This window comes from Anabrus simplex, chromosome 4 (assembly GCF_040414725.1).
Source record: "Anabrus simplex isolate iqAnaSimp1 chromosome 4, ASM4041472v1, whole genome shotgun sequence".
In the NCBI taxonomy this organism is placed as follows: Eukaryota; Metazoa; Arthropoda; class Insecta; order Orthoptera; family Tettigoniidae; genus Anabrus; species Anabrus simplex.
In genome coordinates, this window is record NC_090268.1 from 249,022,764 (window position 1) to 249,040,179 (window position 17,416).

Genomic DNA, 17,416 nt, shown 5'->3' on the forward strand with positions numbered 1-17,416 from the left:
CCATTTCTTGAAGTACGTTTCAAGTGAAATCAGGTCTTTTGTAGCACTTCTTGTGTCATACTAAGGTCTCGATGTTGAGTGGCTAGTGTTATATCATCAGCATAACAGAATTTTTGTGATGATGTTTCTGGGAGATCGGAGATGTACAAATTGAACAGTAGGGGAGACAGTATTGATCCTTAACCTGGATCCCCCCAAGATTGAATTTTTTGAGAATCAAGTTGTAACTTTTAGCGTTGGATAATGTGCATGTGAAGATGCCGGAAAAGCTTTCATTTTATTCATTTGGCATGTAACTTCCGAGAAAAGCCCCGTGCCATATATGGCATGCTGGGCGGTAGTGCTGTCTTTTATTTCATATACGGGAGTTTATATGCTATTCCGCATTTTACTTATTCATCCAATACCTTCTTTGTAAATTATCAGTATACAAGTTTTTCTTCAATATTTGCACATATTACAAAAATAATATTCTTCCAGAACTATTCAAAATACCTAGATGTTTGATTTTTGGTGTTAGGGATGATTTTATAGGGGTTGTACATGACCCGAGTTGTTAATTTTATGAGGAAATGAATATATATTTTAAGTAATAATGCTAGAATCTCACAAGCTACCCAAATCACTTATTACGTTACATCATGAGGCAATCACTCTGTATGAAGAATTATAGCAGCAGTATGTAGAAAGGTAAGTCACTTGTTCATATAAGTACTGTACTAACGGTGATATTCTGAAAGGCAAGTACACACTACTTATTTCCTTTGCGCGTATGATAATTGGTAAAACAGTCTACACATAAACCTACATTGCACTTGGTACACTGGGTTCTAGGCCTAGCAAGGCAGTTTTCTGACACGCATCTTCTTCTCTTCGCTCCTGGAATTGTAGAAGACCGTACCGAAGTTCCTGCACTGCATTATGTCCAAAACAATGAGATCTGCTGAACAAGGGAGCAGCTTTGTAGCGTGTGAGGTAAGTCTGGACAATTGCTCGTCGAAAAGTCAAGGTGAGAAATGCCTTCTCCAGACATGTGTTTCAGCTGCCATGCATTATGCATTCCTACATCGATGAGCCAGGCAAATATTGCCCACCACCATTTTTTTCCTCGTATTCCGATTTGTACATCTGTCAAGTTACGACCCATACGATCAGTACCTCCCATACCCACATTGTACTGAGAAATCATGTATGGCTGAGACACTCCGACTTTTCCACCTCTAGCCTGTCCTTTTTCTTTCACATAACGAGATACCTGTTTTGCAGGGTGCACTCCATAGCATGTAGATGCTACGGTTACTACTGAATTATCCACCTAATGGCAAACATGAACACCTTCCTCCAAGCTCTTTAGGTAATCATAAGTACCCTGCTTTTCCTTCTTCGTGGTAGCAGAAGATTTCAGATTACAATCCTTAGGAATGCGATTTTCTCCAAGTGTCCCTGTAGCACCATATCCCCGTGCACCAAGATGTGTTAGCAATCCCATTCCAGTGAAGAGATTGTCGGAGTATAATTTGAAGGGCAAATTTTTCATGTCCGGTCGAAGATTATCCAGCATTTTTACAAGGGGAGCTGCGCACTTCCCAGATTCTGCTTCATACTGGGCATTCGCTTTAGGATTTTTTCCTTGGTATACTTCAAAATCTACAAGATATCCATGGCAAGTGTTTAGACACCATACCTTAAAACCAAAACGAATGGGTTTTCCTCTTACAAATTGTTTGCAGAAATGCCTCCCGAAATATGGCACCATACACTCATATGACAAGTGCTCCTCAGCTCGAAAGTTTTCCACAAAACGGGCATGTAGAAGGTCAATCAGAGGTTTCAGCTTCCACATTTTGTCGTTGAAATTTGGTTTCGTATTACCAGCACAGTGAATGAAATGGCAAATTTCAAGAAACCTTTTTCGCCGCATAGCACTTGCCACCACAGAATGGTGCACATCACACGCGTCCTCCCAATATGATCTTTTCGATGGAGAGGTATTGTATCCAGATAAAATCAAAATTGCAATGAAAACTTTCATTTCTTGCATAGTAATATTCGGGGAAGGACAGTTCAAAAAGCTGGCATATTTGTTAGATTCAGAAACTAAGTGATCAAAAATGTCATCTGTAAAAATTGACTCGAACAGTTCAATGCATAATTTTTCTCGAAGTTCGGTGAAGTCACTGTTGGGAAATATTCCTGAACGTGTGATAAGGTTTCGCTTTTCCCATTTTGCAGGAATTCGATGTACCTTTCTGGGTCTTACTTGTACCAACTCGGCTTGATCCACTACAACAGGCACCTCTTCAAAGTCTTGATAGTCAGGTGGAGTTTCACGGGTCACTAATTCTGCGTTCGCTAGAAGCTGGCTACCAGATAAATTGTCGGCAAAGCCACCTCCATCTTCATTCCCGCTGTCTTCGTCCGACAAAACTGCAGCGTCTGGAGGCTCGATGAATACATTTTCTACGTCGGAAAGTTCATCATTTTCCAACAAGTCGCGTATTTCTTGTAATGAAATTCCCCTAGAAAAATGTACGAACCCATAAATGTGAAGCACGTGAAAAGACAGGATGAATAACTGCATAAAAGATACATTTAAGCAAAAAAAAACGCAGTGAAGTGTCAATTTTATGTGAAATTTTTACTCTGTGTGATTAAAAATGGTTTACTTTAACCATATAATTTATAGCCTACACTATTATGCATTGCTAGGTTGATAATGAAGAATGAAATGAATGGAAAGTAACATCAGAACTATAACAATTATAGGCTGAGTTGTGCCGGACAGAAAGATAGCACTTCCGCCCAGCGTGCCAGATAAGTACCACCAAATTTCTACTTCAAATGAAAGGACACCAATCATCACCAAGACATGCCTAAGCTAATACCCATACACATAAGCACCTTAGAGAAAAATCTAGCACAACAGGGTCCATATAAATAACTATAGAAGGAAACAGGAATTACTTACTTCAAACGTGCAGCCATTAATGGCACTCGTGAAAACAAGTCTTTTTTATGTAGCTGTACCACACAAATGAGCACGATATACTAAAACCAAGCCATGTATGTTTGGCGGGACTTCTATGAACATGACAATACCGTAGTAAACAATACAGTGCGCGCGGTTTCAATAATAAGAGTCCAAGAACGCTGTGTAGTTTGCCGTGCCATATATGGCATGCTGGGCAGATTCAGGTAAAGGTAATCCATTTTTGAGCTTCCTTTCTGTACTCATACTGTTTCCCATACACACTCGAAATCTTCTGTCATTGAGCATATTATTTATAACCTGCATGATGGTCCTACAGGGTACAATACAAGAAGCTTGTAAATTAATCCTTCCCTCCAGACTGTGTCAAATGTTGCTGTAAGATCAATGAATGCGGCTGAGGTCTTGAGTTGTTTTTGGAAACCTGCTTCAATATGGGATGTCGGAGAAAGCACTTGATCGCAGCAGCTGCGATTTGGCCTGAATCCGGCTTGATCAACTGGAATATGCTGAAAAATAGTTGCGCTGATTCTGTTGTAGATTAGCCTCTCAAAAAGCTTATAACAGCAACTAAGAAGGGTAATTGGTCTATAACTGCTTGGGTCATTGGCAGGCTTACCTGGTTTCAAGATGGAAATCACTTTCGTTTGTTTGAATTCTGTAGGAGGTCGGTATAAAACCATGCCAGCCAACTTCTTGCATTCTTCACTAAATGCATGAGAAATTCTCAATAAAGACCATCAAAACCTGGAGCTTTATTTGGTTTTAACATCTTTGAGAGAAACATTGATGAAATTGATACAATAAATAAGGTAGTTCAGCCTATTCAATACCTATACATTGCAATACGTAACATTATGAATTTTTTATCTTTAAAAGCAACATTGATGTCTTGCACTGTAAACGGTTGTGAAGAGCTTGATGTGGGTGGTGTTGTTGATTTCAGAGTAACACAAACTTATAGTGGGTCCTGTGTGTGAGATATATGCTGTCACGGACTTATAGAACTTTTTATGCTGAACAATTCTTACCCATATAGTACAAATGTATCTTTAATGGTTTAGCCAGTACAAGCTAAAAAGGCACATGGATGACCATTTTTTCTTGGATTAGCTTTATTTAAATCATTACTGTAACATAGAACACTTACAGTGGGCTGTGTGTTGGATATATTCTGTTGCAGACTTCTTTGTAGAACTTCTTATGCTGAACAATTCTTACCCTCATATATAGATGTATCTATAATGGTTTAGCCAACGCAAGCAAAAAAGGCGCATGAACGATTGTTTTTTCTTTGACTTGCATCACTGGAATCTTTACTGCTCTGTTTCCTTTGGTCACAGATGAATGTTTCGGTACAAAAACCTTTCTTGAGAAATGCTTAATAGAATGGTGAAAATCTCATCAAAATCCATCCAGTGGTTCTTGAGATTAGCCCTCATAGGCAGACAGACATGATCGAGGACTTTATTTTACAACAAGTAGAGATATGCATTATATTTTAGATTAATTTTATGAGCTATACGGTATGTGCAAATTTACAATTAACTGGGGGAAAAAACAACTTTTTTCTCTTTTCTAGCTGGAAGCTGTGAATAGTATCTCATTGAAGGAAGACAGTGATAACTCTGCACCACCTAGGGTATTGGAGAGGCTTCCTCTTGAGGTAAGTAGAACTGCTTCTGATGTAAATTGTACTTATCCCTTCCAATTTCTTAATAGTTCACAGACCGGGCAAGTTGGCCGTGCGGTTAGGAGTGCGCAGCTGTGAGCTTTCATCCAGGAGATAGTGGGTTCGAACCCCACTGTTGGCAGCCCTGAAGATGGTTTTTCGTGGTGTTCCATTTTCACAAATGCTGGGGCTGTTTCTTATTAAGGCCACGGCCGCTTCCTTCCCATTCCTAAGCCTTTCCTATCCCATCGTCGCCATAAGACCTATCTGTGTCGGTGCGACATTAAACAAATAGCAAAAAAAAAAAAAAAAAAAAAAAGTTCACAGCACCAACAGTTATTAAAGTTCCATGTTTAATAATTAACTCATTCTGCCAGAATTGTTTACCACCCTGTTCGAAAAGTCCTTGAACTTAATTTTAAAAAATATTTTGAGCTTACCTAACTTGCAGTCCTGAAACTATTTCTTTGCACATTTCCTTCGGTGAATTTTGTTTGATGTCCTCTACTAATATATATAGCAAATCTTCCTTTCACATCTTGCAGCATGACGCACATCCTTCTCAGAGAGAGAGTGAGAGAGAGAGAACAGATGTCTCTCTCTGCAAAGTGCAGGTGAAAATGTGTCACATTTGTACCCAGATGATGGCCTAGAGAGTTTCTATATGAAAATCCCAGTGTTTGAAGAGTGTAAGCTAGCAATATGATTTGTGTGGTTACCAACATACTCCAAATTCCTTCAATACCATATCAATCTTTTCTGAAACTGTTGTCTTCTTGAATCACATGCTAACCAGCTGTTATCCATCTGAATATACATCATTAGGATCTTATACTTGTGTTCTATTTTGCACATGTAACAGCCCTTGAATAAAATTGGAGTGACCACGAACCTACTATACTGACATAGCAGGGAGAGAGGTAATACTCCCACGTGGCGCGTCCCAGGTGGTTGGTAGGGGGGTCCTAACAGATTTGCCGGCAGACTTGAGCGAAATAAATTAGCTCTCGCGGACCAAACACACACACCCCCCCCCTGTGGGTAGGGGACGCAGGCAAAGAATACATCCACGGTATACCCTGCCTGTCATAACAGGCAACTAAAAGGGGCGATCAAGGGATGATCGAATTAGAACCATGAGACTACTTGTAATTAGTACCACCTCGCAGAGAACACCATGGGTCACTTTTACTTGCGCGTAGTACCACTATGTTAGGTACACATTAGGTTTGTGATTAGTAGCGACAGTGTGTGAATCGGGGTGAGTTCTACAGTGTCTGTGAATAGTACCACTCTATGAGCGACACCATGGATGGGTCTGCCTTGCCTTTGATTAGTATCCACTTGTCATAGGTACGACATTGTAACTGGTGTAAAACCTTCAATTATTATGTTTAATATATTTTAATTATATTTTATTAAGTGCTAAATTATCTTATATTAAATGTTAAACATGACTAATACATGGTTTCCCTGTAAATATGTACTGTAAAATTTGTATAACCTCAAATACGTATGTATTGTGTATAAGTTTAACGTGTATAAGTTTAACCTCAAAATCTATATAGTCGAAAGCGGTAGAAAACTCTATAATGTTCATATATTAGATTTATTCTACTATAATTTGGTATATATGAAGGGTTCAGGAAAGTTACTATAAGGTTCATTATCTAGATACATGTAGAGACATTAGGAATGTTGTAGAAGTTTCGATGTGTATTGGTAAATGGTAATTTACTGGAGTACTCCGCTATTAAGTATTGTAGTGTCACTTGATAGTGTGTATAATTGTGTGTTGTGACTTACAGTGACAATAAAGTAATTTATATAAGGAAGTGACAGTGTCCTCGTGTGATATTTATTTCCGTAAAATAAAATTGCATTTGAGAACGATAAATTGGCGACCGTGACAGCACAGGACACTTCAAGACTCGGCAGTGAAGATCGACCAAATGACCGTGGTGATGTTATGGAAAGCACTGGCATCCCGAGGTTTACCGATGGCTGGAAGCAAAGCGGACTTACAAGAGAGGCTGCGCGAGGATTTGATAGACAGCGAAGAGGACCCAGGCAGTTACGTCTTCAAAGTCACCTCGGAAGAAGAAACCAACGACCAGGTAAGCATTATGTTCGCGCAACTAACTGCTTTGATCGAGGCCCAGTCTAAAAACATCAAGGCCCAATACGAAAAACTCAAGTGGAAAATCGAGGCCAGTCTCAAGAAATAAAAGAAAAAATCACTTCTTTGGGCAATGAGGTGCACTCTCTCAGAACGACAGATCAAAATCTGTATAGTCGAAAGCGGTATATAACTCTATAGTGTTCGTATATTAGATTCATTCTACTATAATTTGGTATATATGAAGGGTTCTGGAAACTTACTATAAGGTTTATTATCCAGATACGTGTAGAGACATTAGGAATGTTGTAGAGGTTGTATTGGTAAACTGTAATGAAGGTTCTAGCTGGATCCATTACTGGAGTACTCTGCTATTAAGTATTGTAGCGTCACTTGCTAGTGTGTATAATTGCGTATTGTGACTTACAGTGACAAAGTAATTTATATAAGGAAGTGAACGTGTTCTAGTGTGATTTATTTCCGTCAAATGAAATCACATTTGAGAACGATACACTATGTGAGGATCACCACGGGATAGTAAGAGTCTATGCTTAGTACGCCTATGTGAGAAACGCCATAGGTCTGTGTTATGTGCGCGCATTACATTACGTGTGGGTAGTACCGAAATGTGTGGAATACCCCAAGTCTACACTGCTTTTGATTAGTACCGCAACACGACAAATACCATAGTTCTACTTTCCTAGTGATAAGTACCATTATGAGGGGCTGATGACCTGGATTTTGGACAAGCATCATCAATTCAGGTTTGTGCTTTAGAAGCAGTCCCTTGGTCAGTAATACTATTGTTTAATACTAGTTTCTGGGAATGTGGGGCATTACGGGTCAGATCTACTGGTTGTTTTAAATTCATATCTATCCATTCATTCTTTGTCGTCATGTTTTGAATTCTGGTCAATGGATGATTTTGGACTTCTAAATTGTCATTACATTTCGTCTCATTTCGTACCATTAGGGCCTGATGACCTAGATGTTAGGCCTTTTAAACAACAAGCAAAGTCATCAAATTGGATAGGGGGGCAGGTCTATCATGTAACATTCTAAGAGTAAACAGCATTCATATGTACTGAGGTGTAATACTGTATATCACTGATACACATCAACAGTTCCCTGTCTTCTTAGTCTTGCCTTTGCCGCCTTCAGCTTCACACGCATCCTTTAAATCTAATAAGGGCTGGACTGAGTAGCTCAGACGAGGAAGTGCTGGCCTTCTGAGCTCAAGTTTGCAGGTTCAATCCTAGTTCAGTCCGGTGGTAATTGAAGGTACTCAAATATGTCAGCCTCATGTCTATACTGCCATGTACAAGAACTCCTGCAGGAGAATATTTCCACATCTCAGCATTTTTTTTTTTACGTCGCACCGACACAGATAGGTCTTATGGCGACGATGAAGCAGGAAGGGGCTAGGAGTGTGAAGGAAGCGGCCGTGGCCTTAATTAAGGTACAGCCCCAGTATTTGCTTGGGGTGAAAATGGGAAACCACGGAAAACCATCTTCAGGGCTGCCGACAGTGGGGTTCGAACACACTATCTCCCGAATACTGGATACTGGCTGCACTTAAGCGACTGCAGCTATCGAGCTCGGTGTCAGCATCTTTAAAAAACTGTAAAAGTAGTTAGTGAGGTGTAAAACTAATAACATTAATTAATCAATCTACTAATAATACGTCCTGACCACTTATCTACTTTCACTGTCTTTCTGATTATTATTTATTTAGTACCGTGATGGACAGGTTCTCCATCAAAGTAATATGTCTGAAACATTCCCAAATGCACATGGATTGAAACAAGGCTGTGAACTTGCCCTAACTCTCTTCACTCCGTACTTGGTTGTCATGCAATATGAGACATCATTTACGAAGACAGGCGTAGGGGTCACATATTGCCTTGATGGAAGACTTTTGAATTTGGCCAGACTTTCACTACTACTTGATGTTACCTGGATAACTGAAATGCAGCATGCTGATAACATTGCATCACCTGCTTTTACACACAAGGAGACAAGGAGTTAAAATTCTTAGGTTATGATTTTTGGATTAATTACTCTCTGTTACTAGTACTAACTATGTAAAGGATATTATTCCTAAATACCTGCTTATCTTAATTTCAGTATTATAATGAACTTACATAGTTTTAGCCTATTCTGCTCTTATATTACTGAGTGTTTAACATCTCATGTCAGACCTACAAGGACAGATCAGATATAAATGGGAATTATTTAAAATAATTTATTGCATCAACCAAAAAAATACACATATAGAGATCAGTTTTCTACATAGTGTCCTGCCTTGGATACACATTTTCTCTATTAGATTGGTAAGTTTTGGATGCCATCCTGAGAGAAAGAAGAGGGATGTGTGTGCCTAGGTCTTTGAGTGGTTCAAACATATGGTAGTCGCAGGGCAATAAATATGGACTGTACGGAGGGTGTTCCAGAGATGTTCAGTGAATTTTTTCCAGTTTTTCCTGCGTTAAAGCGGTGGTATGCGGTCCTGCATTGTCATGGAAAAAAATGACGTTTTGGATCGGTTGCTGGCATTGCTTGGTGCGATATGCACTTTTTTCTTCATCCAAAAGGCGACAGTAATGCTGCATTAATTGTCCTTTGTTTGTGAAGAAAATTCCCCAGCAAAACGCCCACAGAGTCCTAGAAAATGGTTGCAAGCGCCTTTCCTGCAGATGGGCATGTTTTGGCCTTGACCGGACCTGCTTCGCCTCTTCACTGCCACTCCACGCTCCCGTAAAGCAAAGTTGATCTGAAAACAGACCGATGTAAAGATAGTTTCGTCCGGGAGCTGACTTCCTTCTTACGGAACACTGTTGATTGCAACTGCGAGCTCACTGCATTACCTTTACTACACCTTGATTCAATTTCTCTTACTATATTACCATGCTGGGAGAACACACAATATAAATACTTAAAATTTTCTACCTGTTCCAGCTTGTATCACCAATCTGACATTCAGTTCTGTTGAATTTCTTACCTGCTGACATCAGTTTAGTCTTCGAGAGGCTAATTTTCATACCATACTAATTGCACCTATTTTTAAGTTCCAAGATATTAGACTGCAGGCTTTCGGCACAATCTGCCATTAAGACCAAGTCGTCAGCATAGGCCAGACTGCTTACTACATTTCCACCTAACTGAATCCCTCCCTGCCACTTTATACCTTTCAGCAGATGATCCATGTAAACTACAAACAGCAAAGTTGAAAGATTACAACCTTGTCTAACCCCTGTAAGTACCCTGAACCAGAAACTTGTTCTACCATCAATTCTCACTGCAGCCCAATTGTCAACATAAATGCCTTTGATTGATTTTAACAATCAGCCCTATGGTGTAGGGGTAGCGTGCCTGCCTCTTACCCGAAGGCCCCGGGTTCGATTCCTGGCCAGGTCAGGGATTGTACCTGGACCTGAGGGCTGGTTCGAGGTCCACTCAGCCTACGTGATTAGAATTGAGGAGCTATGTGACGGTGAGATAGCGGTCCCGGTCTAGAAAGCCAAGAATAACGGCCGAGAGGATTCGTTGTGCTGACCACATGACACCTCGTAATCTGCAGGCCTTCGGGCTGAGCAGCGGTCGCTTGGTAGGCCAAGGCCCTTCAAGGGCTGTAGTGCCATGGGGTTTGGTTTGATTTTAATAATCTACCTTTAATTCCATAGTCCCCCAGTATGGCGAACATATTTTCCCTCGGTACCCTGTCATATGCTTTCTCTAGATCTACGAAACATAAACATAACTGTCTATTCCTCTTGTAACATTTTTCAGTTACCTGGCGCATACTGAAAATCTCTTCCTGACAGCCCCTCTGTGGTCTGAAACCACACTGGTTTTCATCCAACTTTCTCTCAACCACTGATTGCACCCTCCCTTCCAAGATGCCAGTGAATACTTTGCCTGGTATACTAATCAATGAGATACTTCAATAATTGTTGCAATACTTCCTGTTCCCTTGCTTATAGATAAGTGCATTTAGTCCTTTTGTCCAATCTAAAGGTAGCTTACCAACACTCCATGCTAATCTTACTACTCTATGAAGCCATTTCATCCCTGCCTTCCCATTATACTTCACCATTTCAGGTCTAATTTCATCTATTCCTGCTGCTTTATGACAATTGAGTCTATTTACCATCCTTTCCACTTCCTCAATTTTACCAACATAATTTTCTTCCTCCCTATGAGGTTGGTTGTTCGCAACACCACCAGGAAGATTTCCTTTTACGTTGAGAAGATTTTCAAAATATTCCCTCCCATGTGTAGCAGTGACTAGCCTTATGCTTGAAGAATGTATTCGTAACTGGTAAACCCATATTGGCACAGAAGTCCAGCATATGTTTCCCATTCCCATTAGCTTCCATATCTTCCCCACATTTACCAATCACCCTTTCAATAATCGTATGGCCTCAGCTACCGTGCGCAGACATTTCAATTTGACGCCATCTGGCTGTCTGCTCGTCAAATTCGACGTTCCGTTTTACTCTAGACCCACTAGATGGCAGACCGAGTAAACCAAAACTCTCTTGGGTGTCTATGGCTAAGATTTAATGAATTTTGTTGGGTAAACACCAAATGTGTCACTAGAGATCTTTTACATGCCGGTCATTCTTGTTTGTAAATTTATGTGGAGCCCATTTTCCAATTATATCTCTATACCTTTTTTCTCGTATCCTTCAGTTATATTTCCAACTCTCGCATTGAAATCGCACATTAGCACTATTCTCTCCTTGCTGTTCACCCTGACTACGATGTCACTCAATGCTTCGTAAATCTTGTCGACTTCATCCTCATCTGCACCCTCACATGGTGAATACACTGAGACAATTCTCGTCCTAATTCCTCCAACTGCCAAACCTACCCACGTCATTCACTCATTTACGTGCTTAACAGAAACTATGTTGCGTGCAATGGTATTCCTGATAAACAGTCCTACACCATACTCTGCCCGTCCCTTTTTTAACACCCGTCAAGTACGCTTTATAATCTCCATCTCTTCCTCGTTATCTCCCCTTATCCGAATATCACTTACTCGCAGTACATCCAGATGCAACCTCTTTGCTGACTAAGCCAGTTCTACTTACTTTCTTTCTTCCATGTGCCCCATTAATAATGACAGCTCCCGATCGGATTCCATTTTGTTTTCTAAGTTGTTTCCAAGGAGTCTCTCGCCTGTCAAATGAGAGTGGGACTCCATTACTCCCGTAGGTCCGAGGCTTGCTTAACACGTTCAGTACCTGCTTCTGAGCGGGACACTTGAATGCCTGTACCGGCCATTTTCATGCCCAGCCCTCTTGACGTGCATCAATTAATACCATTTACAATTACTCCTAAACTATAAATGTTTGAAAAATGATACTTTGTGCTAACTTCTTGTGAATATTCAAGGTGTGATATCTGGTGTGACAGGTTTCAAAATACGTCTAATTTTATACAGCCTATCTGTATTTACGGCATAATGATTACTGTCACCGAAGTGAAGAAATGAAAGAATATGAAGGAAGCGTATTTGGAACATTGTTTTAGAAAATATCGGAGTATGAATAACAGGGTCTTCGGTCCAGTACATTTTCTTATCAGGATTTTGGACTAATCGGTATCCACGATTGCATGATCGAATTCTTTGTGAAAGGCCGGGGCGCCGCACTTATCACTTGACTCGCGTATAGATTGATCTGCTCACACACATACTGATAAAATTCGTCATTCATGAAAATACTCACGTACCTAAGAATATCTGCTTATTTTCTATTTGAACTTTTATACCTGAATTCTCTGTAAATGGTGGAACGGGTGGACAATAACTAGGATGATATGTATCAGACATTTCACTTTTCTCTATAAGCCTATCGGATTCGGGAATCGGTATTTCTTCGTCACTCCCACTTTCACTATCTGAGTCTATTTCAGGAATAAGTTCATCACCAGAATAATCATTGTGAACAATATCTAATAATTAATCTTCCGTATAAAACTTTGTATTATAAGCCATTATACTACAATCGGTAAGAACGACACACACTGCATTGGAATCTCAAGTACCGACTTGACGCACGAGGAATTTCTGAGATTTTCCAGCTAAAACTGCTGAGATAAACATGAGCCCACTCAACGCGAGGGTTATCTCAACAAGGTCAACCAACTTCCTGCTACAACCAGTAACGCTGACTAAGGTGTAAGAATGAATAGATGACGAATATAAACAGCACTGCTTCGCGCGGAACATTAAACGTCTTACGCCGTCCCCGGCCCGCAGCATAAGAGCAAGCTTGAACGTCTTATGCCGTCCACGGTCCGCAATGAGTTAAAATGTTCTGAGCTTGGTAAATTCATGAAGTAGGATTCTACCCTACTTGCACATAGTCCAAGTGAGGATCTCTCCTCTAACGGGTTATGGAGCACCGGTGGATTGTATAGTCCTAGCTGCCTGATTACTAGGAGGGCCATGACTCAGAATATGTCCAAGATGCCTACTCCCTTTCCATAGCAACTGGTATCCAGACTCTCAGGACTACATACTAGGCCACTCAGCTGTTGCCCATTGTTCACGAACTAGGATGTGACTACAGTAACCCACACCATGAAAACAATTGCAAAATTTTTATTCGCCGATCTTCACCAGTATGTCACGAATGGCAACAATGATGCTTGTCCCCGGTCTCCTTTCATGATGTTCATTTTACAGCTTCTCTTCCTGCCATTAAGTTTTTAGTTACACACTCGAGTCTGCAAAAGTGTTTCTTCCCCAAACTGTGCACGGAGCCGTCTCAAAATTTCGGAAGAATATTGTGCCCTCTTTTGCAAGAAATTGGATGATGCCTTGCGCAACAGACGTGTGCACCTCTTGCTAATGCATGGCGTGCTGAAGCAGCCCAGCTCTCCACCATCGTTTGAGCACACAAATCCCTTCTCCAGACACCCCCGCCAACATCCTGGCAGAGCCCCGCCTCGGAATTATTACTTAGAGCAGCGGTACTTTAAAATTCCTGTTTATATTATAACACAAAGCAAGTAGTATCAAGAGAACTCAAGGTTTTTTCTTCATCCTGTACCTCACTCCTAACTGCAGAGAAAGGGAGATTTGGTTATGTAAATGAGAATATGTAAGTTATGCGAGTACTTTTTGCGAGAACGTAATATTCTAATATAGAAGTCTATTACTCAAAAAAGGTTGCTTTTTAAAATATTTCATACTTTGATGATACACTTACAGTGCATATTGAAATAAAAACACACATAATGGAAAGAAACCTTCTTTGCAACAATTAAGAATTGAAACGAAAGTATTCTTTGGATACTCAGTAAATGTCATTGCACAGTGTATCATAAACAGCAATGGCTACACGGTAATTAAGCATCTTGAGGAGGACTTTTGCCACCCCTCTCATGGAAAACAGCTTCACAACACCTTCTCATGCTTGACAAGGTGGCGCATGTTCAGTTGAGGAAGAAATCCTTATTCTTCCGGAAGAGAATCTTCACAGGCTTGGTAGTGTTTGGTATGGTGAAATCTTGCTCGTATGTGCTGCTCCAGTTTTTCCCAGGTTTGTTTGATTGGATTCAAGTTGGGACTTCTATATGGCAACTTCAGCGGGTTCTCAGGATCTTAAATTGGCCTCTCAAAGCCTCTTATTGACTGTTTGATCTCTAACTCGTACTCCAGAAGCCTGCTGTAGGTCCAACTGTAGTACTCTTCTTGTAATTTGTTGGATTGGAGGGCTTGTGGACACACAAAACAATTCAGTCCTAGGGTTGTTTCACTTTGGTGGCCCATGCCCGGGTACCTGACAACACTTCCAGTCTCCTGAAAACCTTTCCTCTGATGGCGAATCATTCTGAGCAACCCCTAGCATTCTGGCAATGTCCCTATATGAGTAGCTTTCTTGAAGTAGGAAGTGCAAGAGTAACTTCATTTGACAACTGCTTTCCTATTGCCTACCTCAATCTGCTCGATCAGGCTTTACTTGTTAACACCACACTCCATACAGACAAACCTTCGCACACACTTTGAATTGAGGCACTCGTAGCTTTCAATTGACACAGACACCTCCCAAACATCTGGATGACGGTGTAGCCCTTTGGTATGTAAATAGTACGTGTTATTGGCTTAATAGTCCAATCCCTATCACACTATGCATTCGTACATTGTAAGCTAAAAAACATTTAAAGATGTGACCAAATTTCTTTTTTGAGTAGTGCAGAGAGAGAGAGAGAGAGAGAGAGAGAGAGAGAGAGAGAGAGAGAGAGAGAGAGAGAGAGAGAGAGAGAGAGAGAGAGAGAGAGAGTGGGATATAGATCCCATTTTTCCAAATTTACTGCAACCAACACACACTCTCTCTCTCTCTTTCTCTTTCTCTCTCTCTCTCTCTCTCTCTCTTTCTCTCTCTCTCTCTCTCTCTCTCTCTCTGACAGACTTTTCACTTAACACTCTTGTCCATTTTTAGGATGCAGCAGAAAGTAATATGTCATTGGAGGATGAAGACCAGATTACTACATCATCATGGTCATTGGACAGTCTCCCTGTTGAGGTAAGCAGATGTTGGTATTAAACACAAACTGTGTTATGTTCATAATTTAACACATTGTTTTTTGGGCTGTCACAATGCCATGATCATTTCACAGTTTCACTCAAATAATTATAACTTCTAAACTTAACAATATAGGTGGTTCACCAAAACTGAGCACACAGATGCACTCTTTAATAGTTGACCAAGATATTCTGGTAATGATACCTATTGCATCACATGTACTGCAGTAAATGATAACTTTAAAAAAAGTCTGACTACACAGCCAAAAATTTCAAGTTCGCTTTACCAGACTGTGTGTTTTCATTAATATGCCCTTAAACCATTTGTTCACTTATATAGATCCCATTTTTCTGAATTTACTGCAACCAACTTGAATATTTTCATGTCGAAAGATGTTCTTTTTTTTTTTTTTTTTTCACAGTCTTACCAACACACATTTCAATTCTCTTAAGTGTTGCATAAAGGCCCTGTAAGTTTGCCAGTTGCAGTAACTGTAGGGATATGGAGTAACTGTGTGGTGAACACAACAGATTACACTGCAGTGGTAACTGACTTTTACCCTTTTAAAGTCGATGTGCTACTCGTACACATCTCCAGCTGAACTCTCATCACTGTTACACACGTTTTTGGGGTCGTAGGACTCTATAATAGATTAACTTCTTCTATGTATTTGTCATTACGTGTTAATTTCAGTGACACAGTACCACTGCGCCTCCTAAAGTTACGTAGCCACATGTGGCATGCTTTAAACGCCGCGCATTGGTCTTTATGAGCAACTTTCATAGCCCACTGCTGGATGGTCACATCGTGAATTATTTAATTATTTTGGCAGGTAAACACAATTGTTTTTCCTGAGAGTACATACTATTGCCTTCAATTTGTCATGGTGCATCCCACTGTCCTTTACATGCTTTTCTCACAAATATAAATCTTTTTTGCTCTTGACACGGTTGAACTTTTGTTTCACCAATGGAAACAAAAGTGGTTCCTGCTTACCACTTCTCCAATATAGAACAGCCTTCCCTTTATAGTCAGTATCTATAAGTTCATCTTTAATGTTTCCTGATTGGCTGTCACCTTCTACCAAATATTTGTCATCGGAATCATTTGCTTCAGGATCATGTGACATCTCATGTGAGGTAAAAGTGAGATACAACTTGCTGTCTATGTAAACATCATTTTCGAGACAGCTTCTGATGACACGTGTAAATATCAGTACATAGAAAGTTAAACGCAAGCCTTGATGCAGATGCAAACCAACAAATAAACAGACCCCCATCAACGTATCGTCAATAGCATCCAGCTTATCATGTTCTTGAATATTGAGAGGCTTATTATAACATGTTCCACATTTTTCTTCCAATGCAAAAATAACTTTGTCTATGTTGATTACCATTACACAAACAACCACTTCTCCCATTCAAGGATTATAAGCGTATGCGGCTTCAATTCAGCTATTGGTGGACAGTGCGAGTTGTGGGTAGTGTATGGAGTAGTGGCCCCTCGACGAGTAAACCCAACGCGCCATGCAGTACTGCATAGCCGAGCGTGCTAATTCTAACATACAAAATTAAACTCTTTCTGAAGGTCGCATGAATTAATTTCCGAAAGAAGTATTTTTGGCCACTGTGTTATTCTTAACTCATTTAACGTGTGTGCAATATTTACACGGTGATTCTCCAGTATGTGCCTTTCCCTTGTGAGTGTGCAATTCATGAAGAAAAAAAAAAAATTGCTTGCTTAAGGTTACCTCTACCTATCCCAACGTCTTCTACTTTTCAACTTGAGCTATGAATTTTGAGAAAGGAGAGCTGATATGTTCACATCGGGCTTCAACATAAAAATGATACAAGCATTATGTTCAGTATCTTCTGTAATATTAGCAAGATATATCCTTAAATCGTTGTAACAAGACAGACAACATCTAAAACCGTAATATCAAAACCAAAATGGTGGGACCAAGAGCTGGCTTAAGATTAGGGTATCATCTAACTTCATTTCAACGCAGAACCTTTGCATACTAGATTACTTTCCTGTAGGAATGCCAAGATAAATGTTAAAAACATGTACTTTGTAGGCAGTAATTGAAATGA

At 40.1% G+C, this 17,416-nt stretch overlaps 1 protein-coding gene across 1 annotated transcript in view; it reads left to right on the forward strand.

Moving 5' to 3' along the window:
- LOC136872627 (F-box/WD repeat-containing protein 9) overlaps positions 1–17,416 on the forward strand; it is a 244,320-nt gene that overhangs the window by 50,712 nt on the left and 176,192 nt on the right. Inside the window, exons 3-4 of the mRNA XM_068227228.1 lie at positions 4,572–4,655; positions 15,240–15,323. Of these exons, the coding sequence (XP_068083329.1) occupies positions 4,572–4,655; positions 15,240–15,323 (168 nt within the window). The remainder of the gene's footprint in view (positions 1–4,571; positions 4,656–15,239; positions 15,324–17,416) is intronic.